The 9,912-nt window shown below is 41.8% G+C and overlaps 1 protein-coding gene across 2 annotated transcripts in view; it reads right to left on the bottom strand.

Annotated features, from left to right (window-relative positions):
* Nucleotides 1–250, bottom strand: part of ING3 (inhibitor of growth family member 3) — a 15,672-nt gene extending 15,422 nt beyond the window's left edge. For both annotated transcript variants that reach the window (XM_014964185.1, XM_014964186.1), the window contains exon 1: nt 61–250. In XM_014964185.1, the coding sequence (XP_014819671.1) occupies nt 61–235 (175 nt within the window). In that variant the 5' untranslated portion in view covers nt 236–250. The remainder of the gene's footprint in view (nt 1–60) is intronic.
* Nucleotides 251–9,912: the final 9,662 nt, after the last annotated feature.

Raw genomic sequence — 9,912 nt, 5'->3', positions numbered from 1 at the left:
CCGCCCCCCGGGCTCCCCTCCACCGGCCGCCCGGCACCCCCGTCCCGCACACACACTCACTCTCCAGATAGTCCTCCAGATACAGCATGGCGGCGGCCGGGCCAGCGCCAAGGGGCTTCTCGCTAACGGGGGGATCGTCCCTTCCAATATGGCGCCGCCGCCAACAACACCGGCGCCTCGACTCAGCGAAAACAACATTGGCGGCGGACGGCGCTGGCTCGGGCCGCGCCCCCATTGGCTGCCCGCGCCGCTGACGCGCCCGGCGCCGCGCGCGCTCTCCCCCCGCCGCCTCACGGGAAATGTAGTCCGCGCGGGCAGGAAACTACCTGTCCCATCATGCACCGCGCCGGCCGCCCGGTTGAGGCGGCAGCGAGCTCGGCCCCGGCGGCCCGCTCGCTGCCGGGCCTCGTCGCCCTTCTCGGTGTGACCGGCCCTGTGTCCCGCCTTGCCGTGTTTCCTCCGGGAGCCCCCGCTCAGCTCCCCCGCTCTGCCAGGGCGTGCGGCTGCCGGCCTTCCGAAGTTTGCAGGGGAGTGGGGAAAATCGTGCAGCTTCTCCATCAGGCTTCATGCTCGTTTGTTTATCCCTTATTTTAAACGCTCGTAGCTGGCAATAGCGCATAAAAAGCATAAGAAATAACAAAACTATTGAAATTACTCTTAATTTCTACGTCTTTTGTGTTAGTAACTGGGCAGTAACGAGGTTCCGGGCACAGGGGAGCGTCAGCCGCTGTGGGCTGCTCAAGAGGAGAAAAAACAGTGATGATTGCAATCCAGTTACAGTATTTCTTAATGTAATTAATTTTTAAATGTTTGGGGCTGAGATTTTTCATGCCGTTTCAGCCCTCCCCAAGAGTTTATTTCATCACTATCTATTGCTCAAATCATGGACTGATGCTTCTGTCCTGGTGTGTTTTTTGACTGGGGGAAGGAGTTCTTGGGGCTTCGCCTTCTCACCTGTGCAGGATGCACCCAGGCAAGGACACAAAGTGCATGCTTCAGCCAAGTCTGAGTAAAAACCTGCATGGGATGTTCATGAGTGTCGGGACCAAAGGAAAATGGCATTCTTTTCTCATGTTTTAAGTTCATACATTGTGAGTAGTTAGCTAACAAGGACTGAGTTTTGGGAAGCGAAGCATAAATTTTGTGCATAGCCTTTATGAAGGCTGGTGTTAACTATGTCGTGAATACATAAGGCATAGCTAAGCTTTTTTTTTTTTTTTTTTTTTTTGTTGGGACTGGAATCAAATGAGATTTTGCTTTTCAATTCAATGGCAGCAGAATCAAGCCTTCACTTTTTGTTATTCTCCAATGTGTTAATCTTTTTTTTTTTTTTTTTTTTTTTTAATTCATGTGTCTCTATAGATGGGAAAAAAGGTATAACAATAACTATCAACTTGGCAAAAAAAGTGCTGTGCCACAGTGGTCGCTTTCTACACTCACTCCATCATAAGCCATGCCAAAACAGAAATGCCAACTAGTTTCATACGTACCCATGAGCATTTTTCTTGCTGGTTGTTAAGCTCAGTTAGCTTTAGAGGAAAGAATCTGTTTACTATTGCTCCTACAGATCACTCTTTAATGTACGACTTCTGGCACACTGGTGTAGGAATGGCAATATTTTTGAAGTTTTGTGTGAGAAGTTGTTTGGCCCCGTTTCGGTTTGTAGAAGACAGGATTGACCCCCTTCTGGGAAGATAAATGGCTGCACTTTTATTGCAGTGGAAGGGTTTCATGCAGCAAGAGAACTTAGTCCATGCGAAAGTACAGCAAAGTAATGACATCTTATATTCATTAGGAGAAAAGCTAGGTGAATTTAGGGAAGTCTGAATTAATGGGGTCACTTTCTTTTGTGTTCAGTGGTGACTTTAATGCTTTTAAAGAAAAAAAATTGTCATAGACATGTTTGGGCACACATTTCATGCAGCAGAAGTTTAAGAGAATGATATTGTATGCAAATACCATACAAACCACAACTGAAACACAGTCGTACAGTACGTTCTTAGCATTTGCTCCATGACCAAAATCCTACGACAACCAGGGCATTGGGACCTTGTGACTTCTCTGATGCTCCAGTTTTCATGAGTTTGCCACGTTCTCATCTTTGCAAGCTTGGGAATGCTCACTGAGGTTTACTCTGCAAGGGCATTTTCATCTCGTTCCTGTGTGTTGTGATGCCCACATCAAGCAAACCAAGAACCGCAGCTCTTGGGGCCGGCGTCTCAGTCACTGCCTTTAGTAATGGCGTGTGCGCTGTCTACCTCAGGGGAAAGGGAAAGTGAAACCCAGGCACGCCAGCAGAGTGACAAAGACAAAATACCAGCCGGGCTGGCTGTTCTCTTCAAGGTATAACTGCCCCCCTTTATGTTTCATGGTTTATTGGAGCATGTGAGAGGCTTTTAGAAAAATAGGAACCTGCTTGAAAAATTGTTTGTTGTAGTGCTTTTACAGCAGGGGATGGGAGGGGATTATGTAGTAGAATACAAATGAAAATACAATTCAACTTTGTTCAGTATCTATCAAAAAGTAACCAGGATGTATTTATCTAGCTGTAGTCTTCTTCAGTATTTTTTTAAACAAGTGGAGAAACTGTCACATTTTTCATTCCTGCCAATGTTAATTAATATTGTAGAGTCAAATGAGCCACACCAGTGGGATTGTGTGTGTATCACTTATCATGATACACTGATGGAACTGAGCTCAAACTGACATTTAAGAAGAATATGCTTAGACCATAACCCCCACCTATTTTTACAATGGAAAACTTCCCGTTGTGTATAAATGTAAAGAATTAACTCCATTGATTAACTCAACATTTAGAACAGCTTAATTAGAAAAGCTCCTGAGAAGGAAACATGGATTAATGACAGTGTTTATTGGGATGAAAACAGAGTGAAAAAAGAGCTAACCACTGGCTGTGAACTCAAGGCAAAAATAAATTCAGTTTGTGAATTCCAGTCAACATTGCTCAAAAAACTTCTGCGCAGCAAGAGAACAGCTTAGCACGGAGAACGGAAGGGAGGCCACAGGAGCTGCTGTTTTCTTCTGGTGATACAACATTATTAATGTTGATGGCATTTCTCCAGCAAATGTTTCACATAAATCAGGTATCATCACTCGTGACAGAACGATGGCATAAAGGAATATTACAGTTGCCCTGTGATCTACCTAAAGCTAATTGCTTGCATGGGTTTCATTAGTTTTCAACTGACAGGAAAAAAAATGGTTAAAAACACAGTTTTATGTTCTGATGTACACTTCTGAGATGGGGTTAGGTCTTTTAAATCTTCTCCCTCACTTCTGTCCTTACCCATTCTAGATCTCTGTAATGTCCTTTTTCTGTTACTGTCATTTCTTCTGTCTCTTCCCACGTATAGGGTTGTTTGTCACATCTCTAACTCTATCCTTTCCATCTTCATATTCCACCTGCTATCACTGCGTTGGTCCTTCCCTTTCCTTGTTCCTTCGAGATCTGCTCTGTCTTCTAAGCTGTATGATTTCCGGGGCTTTCTGTACCCATTTAGGACACTCACTGTTACCTGTTTTCTTTAGTACTCAGATTTTTAACTCATGCCTAATCCAGTGTTTCCAGACCTATAGTCCTTATGTTTTGTTTCTGTGTTTTCAAGGAGGACACGTTTCTAATGCTTTGCTTGGAAAAAATCAGGAAAGACCTCCCCATCCCATCCCTAGATTGATGCTCCAGGTCTCAGCTGCTGCTGGTAGGTTCCTGTGGGTCGATTTCTCACGCAGGATCCTCGCTGCCCGTTGGTTGCAGACATGGATTGCTGGCGTAAGGAGCGCGGAAAGCAAACCCTCTCTATTCCCCAGGGCCAGCCTGCTCTCACAGAAGGACGTTAAGACACAGTGACAGCCCGGGCGGCACCAGGCAGTGGTGCAGCAGAGCCTACGTACAACTACAAGCCTGGGCAGCTCTCAAAGTACTAGAAATGAGCATTTTTGCTTTTTTTTGGCACCTGCCGCTGCTGCGCTGCAGCGGTCCTGTGGTGGCCCAGAATCCATTCACCACGGTGCGCTGCTGCGAGCATGTGCTGTCCATCGCAGCATTCCTAGCAGTTTTGTCTGCCAGTGTCAGCATCAGGCCTGCTGGGCTCCTCACACGCTTTCAACTATTTTATTATAATTCCTCCTCACTTCCTGTTTGTTGCCTGCTATTTTTCTGCTGTTGCTGCTGTTTTTCCATTTTTTCCAGTCCTCCCAGTCCAGCTGTCCCTCCCAGCTGCCGTGGACCCCGCCATCTCCCATATTCCACCCCTTCTGCTGCTGCAGGGGCATCACCCACAGCCTCATTCTCCCTCTGCAGGAAATAACTCTCATTCCTGCTGCACGACACACCATGGCTATTGGAGGACATTAGTTAAATAACTAAATTGTCTTGGGACTGATCGCCATGTAAGGGTTACAGCATGATCGTATTTGTTCTGGGCAATCAACTTTATGTAATGGGAAACTCCATCCAAAGCTGAATCCTAGGAAAAAAGCTGGGTGAGACTATCAAATACATAATGTTACCCTTGTCTAGTGCAGCACTGTGTAGAAACTTCACACTTCCATAAAATGATCCTCAAAAGGGCAAATTTGGCCCAGAAGTATTGTGGCTGGAAGGTAATCTATCTGAGAAACCGCTTTCTTTTCCTACTTATTACAAACTCTTTCAAATTCTGAAATTCATATTCTTATTTCTGAAAAAAAATCCATGACCTCAGATAATTAATTTGCTTTAACAGTCAACAGGAAAATGGAACTACCATTTATCTTTCAGCTTGACTTTGTGTACAGACTCAGGCAATTACATCTTCATCTTTTAGTTAATTTTATCTGCTGCAGACTCAGTTAAATTTACTTGCAGATTCCAGTTATTTCCTGAAAGGCTGCAGGATATGAGCAATTGCTGTTTATATATTAATCACTGAAATGTTTTATCCTGACTTCCTAAGGAAATAAAGCTTATATGAGCAATCCGTATGTTTGTGTGCACACTTCTTTATCTGTCCTTTCACTCTGCCCTGTCTCTCTTGAATTAATTGACTGATTTCAACCTATCTGAATGAAAAGTTATTTTAGACATGAATTGTGTGCTCCTTAAATGCTGTGTTGTCCCTAATAGTTTTGGGTTTTTTCTTCCTTTCACTGAGGCAAAGGTTGCAGTATGAACCTGCCGCCTATTAGACTCAAGAAATTCCACACACGAGAGCAATGAGTTCCCAAACCATGGAAAAAGCTTCAGTTGTTGAAAGTATTTGGCATTGTTTGGCACCGTTGGAAGCCACAAATGCACAAGGAACCAACTTAAGCAGTTTTGCTGCTCAGAGAATGTCTGGGTTTGTTCGCTTGATTTTCTTAAAATCCTGGGTCACGTGGCACGCATGGGAATAAAGTTTGAAAATAATTATTTTAATGATTATTTAAATGCTTCTAGTAAAATTTTAAGTTTCAAATGCCTTTAGCTGATTATCTGTAATGAAAGATATTTATTGCCTTTTTATAATTTTCAGATTTGCAATCATGCTTTTTTTTTTCCATGAGGTCAGCACATTCTTGTGGCTGGAAGAGGTCCATATCTGCCAGCTTTCCAGCAAGAAATGCTATAAATGACTGCTACAACATCAGCGGCACAGAATAATGGGGGATATGACACCATCTATCTAGACAAGTCCTCTGAGAGTTGAGGTCTGCAGATGGAGAAGGTTAAAAAAAAAGCAAAAAAACCCCCGAAAGTTAGAAGATGAGGATGTAGTTGTGTTACCCTCCACCCAAATTCATGTCCTTGTAGCCTCCTTTGTCCCTGGTGCAAATTCAAGGAAGTTGAAAGCAGCAGCAGGGGAAGGAAATACTCTGAGCAATTTGCCAAAATAGTGACATTGTGATTGACTGAAAGAGCTCAGCTGCCACAGGAGAGGATGCAGCCTCTGAGGGTGGGCATGAATCTTCACTGCTCCTGGGCATACGCTGTCAGATACATGAGGGTAACCCAGAAATCACCTTCTTTGTGATCATTAAGTAAGAGCTGTGCAGAGATTACGGCTCCTGAGAATCCAGAGCTCAGACTCAGAGGAGTTGTGGGAGAGGATAGATCCTTATGACAGAATGCAAATAGTGTAACATCTTATAAAGGGAGAGAAGATCTGCCGGAATTTAGCACAAGACGTGGGTCTACCTCTTTGCTGTGATAATGTTAGGCAAAACTTGGGGGAAAAAGGGAAGAAGAACTGACTTTCTTGAAATTGTATTACTGGATATATTTAAGATGGTAATAACACTGTAGCTGTGATGCTCTAAAGATATAATCAAGGAATCTTTCTAGGGAAGCTAATTTACATGTCATTTATTTTATTAGGAATGTATACAATTGATGAAAATACAGACAATTTGGAGAGCACATAAGCTTTTCTCCAGCTGTCCTATTGACATTTTTTGTGTGACGTTTTTAGCTTTTACAAATATTTCACATGATCTTAACATACCTGGTTTATATATCCTCGGTCAAATTTGCAACACTATTAAAAGTATATCTGCTTAGCTTACAAGTGAACTAATATTACTCTCTACTGACTTGCATCAGCTTACTTTAAGGTTATTGTTGTTTATAATTTTTGTTCTGAAATGCAAATTCATGGTCCCACATGTGGTGAGCCCTGTCCTGTTAGTTACTACCAAAATAAAGAATAAAAGGTGGCCACAGGCTAAGTTAATAGCTAATTTGTTTTTCATCTCATGCATTGGTGGAATAACCTTACCATATTTTTAGATGACTTCTAAAGGTTTGCAATCAGCACATACCGTAATGATGTAACAGATTACCTAATGTTTGCATAAATGCAAAAATCTTTAATGTAAGCAGTCCCAAGGTTATTTGAAATTGCTAAAACAGAACAGGCAATAAGTCCCATTGCAGTCCATTTTAGAAGGACTGACCTCATTTCAAGTTTTCAGACAAGTCCACAATTCTCATGTTTTGCAAGGCCAATTCTTTCCAAAAAAAAAGAAATCTAAATTGTAAGTGGGCAACATTCTTTTATTTTAGTGCATGTGGAGAGTTTCCCTGTTAGACATCCACCTTGTGGCATAATTGTGCTTCAGCAAAATAGGAAGAGAATTACACAGTCACTGTGGACTTAACTGGCATAATATTAGTTGCCATTCATTGCAATTAACAGCACATTCCAGTGTAGCAAGTGGTAGGAATGCCACTTCAAAACCAGCTTTTCTACCATCAGCACTGAGTTCTTACAAAAGAGTTAATTTTGGTGAAGAGGTTCTAACTCAGATATTTTCCAGCTTTCCTTTTCATGCATGTTGGTTGCAGAGCTGTCTGGTCTTTTACATTCGCATATGTTTTACCCATTAAATTTGTTGGTATCACAGAAATCATTAAGAGCTTTACCAGAAAAGAGAGCTACTTCATGGGAGGCTGTTAAGTCCCGGTCTCTTACAGAGGCCACAAGTTGAATTTACAGCATGTCAGCAACTCTAAATTAATGTGGCAGGATAACATATTTTTATTAAGGAAAAAACTCCTTATTGTTAAATAACTGTCAGTAAAATATGAGGAAAGTAATAAAATTGCTGCATTTTTTACCCCAATTCAATTTGAAAACAAAAGTATTTTTTCCCTGTTAATGTGCAATCCTGTATTCCACTTAGTTACAATCTCAGATCTTCTCTGCTCTTCTCTGCATCTCTGCCTTTAAATATAAATGCAAAACACTTGGGAATGCAGCTGACCAGGAATTCCTCTATGGAACAATTTTTTGGCTGGAAAATACTCATTCATTATATACTAAGGCACTTGCAAGAACCAAGGTGCTTCAACAGGACTTCCACTGAAATGCAAAACTGAAAGAGAGCAAGAGGTATAATAGGTGATTGGGAAACTCTCTTGGGACATAAGCTACAAATTCAGGAGTCTTTTCTGCCTTATCTCAGGTGTTGGGCCTGAGATTTTTTCTTCTTGATCTTAACTTAGTCCCCTGACTGCGAGACAAACCGCTATAGAGCTACACCAACAGTTATTCTACGTCTCTGGGATGTTGGGTTGGTTACAGCTTGGTTACAGAGAATATAAACAAAATGTACAAATAGAAAAAGTTGTAATCCATCTCTAGCTTAGGAGAACCACTGCAGAGCTGATTTCCTGGGGGTTGAAGCAGATTCTGGGACAGGGAGGAATGGCAGACCTGAAGACTGAACCTGAACCTTTCCCATCCTAGGTAAATTCCTCTCACTGCCAGACTATTATCTCTGCGTCCATAACGTTGAAAGGGTTTACTGTCATTAACAAAGAAAAAGAACATTTAAGAAACCTTAAAAAGTTTTGCAGGATTAAAAAACCCATTTCCTTGTCTAACCTGATATTGAGCATCTTTCATCAATAGAGGACAGATTCAATAAAAAATATTTATGGTTATACATGATTATAAACTCATGTTATTTCAGTTTGACTGCGATTGTGTTTATAACCTAATATCATTAAGAATGACTTTTGTTAGCAGTGAAATCTTATACTCTATGATTGACAATGTTCTGCATATAGAAAGGAGAAGTCTCACCTAAAAAAATTGACAGAAAACTTGAAGAACTTTATATGCCTTAAAAGACAGTGTTTTATAAATTTTCAAGAAAAATCCATTGGCCTCTAATTCTTTGCATAAGGTAGAACCTTAAAACCATCAGGTAACACCACACATCCCTCTACTCCACTCTGGTGAGACCCCACCTGGAGTACTGTGTCCAGCTCTGGGGCCCCCAGCATAAGAATGGGGACCTGTTTGAATGGGGCCAGAGGAGGGCCACGAAGATGATGAGAGGGCTGGAGCACTTCTCCTGTGAGGACCGGCTGAAAGAGTTGGGGTGTTTCAGCTTGGAGCAGAGAAGGCTCTGGGAAGACCTTATAGCGACCTTCCAATACCTAAATGGGGCCTACATGAAAGAAGGGAGGGACTCTTTATCAGGGAGTGGATAGGAGGAGGAAGTAATATATAACGATAAGAGGAGGGGTAGTGGTTTTAAACTGAAAGAGGGGAGATTTAGATTAGAAATTTGGAAGAAATTCTTTACTCTGAGGGTGGTGAGACACTGGAACAGGTTGCCCAGAGAAGCTGTGGATGCCCCATCCCTGGAAGTGTTCAAGACCAGGCTGGATGGGGCTTTGAGCAATCTGGTCCAGTGGGAGGTGTCCCTGCCCATGGCAGGGGGGTTGGAACTCAATGATCTTTAAGGTCCCTTCCAACCCAAACCATTCTGTGATTCTTTGAACACCATGTTGTAATTTTATAACAACATTTAGCTGCTAATTAACATCATAACAGATAAGTATTTGGTAAAAATAGAAACAGGTGTTAATTCTTTTTTATCGTGTATCTCAACATTTCTTTGCTGTAATTACATCAGGGCTGTTTTTCCATTTTGGGGCTAAACATAAATTGAGATTACAAATGTTTGCTTCGAAAGAATACTGGAGGAATAAAAGCCTAAAATAGTATGTCTTAGCAGGTCTTTTCTCTTGTAAATAGGATTAACACAAACGGTGCTGCCAGAACTTGATGATTAATGGTTCTAAACACTATAGATCTGCATTATGTAATTCATCTCCTATCCTTGAAATGAGGACTGTGATTTGTCATTGTTGTCTAGAGCTAAAATTACAACAGGCAATTTACAAGAATAGATTGCAGTGTTTTATAATTGCGTTTTTTTAATTCATATGGTCTTATATGTGGATAAACATTAGATCTCGGAGCAATGCATTCATTTTCTGTATAGTGACGTGCAATGGCTGGATAATCAATTACACGTTTGTTTAGCTAAGATGAACTCTTATCATATTCTAATACAGTGTGGTACCTGGTAAGTAGCACCACAGAATAAAACCACACTCTTCCCACCAAGAAGCAC

Source organism: Calidris pugnax, unplaced genomic scaffold, assembly GCF_001431845.1.
Source record: "Calidris pugnax isolate Ruff unplaced genomic scaffold, ASM143184v1 scaffold44, whole genome shotgun sequence".
NCBI lineage: Eukaryota > Metazoa > Chordata > Aves > Charadriiformes > Scolopacidae > Calidris > Calidris pugnax.
This window is presented reverse-complemented; position numbering and strand designations above follow the sequence as displayed.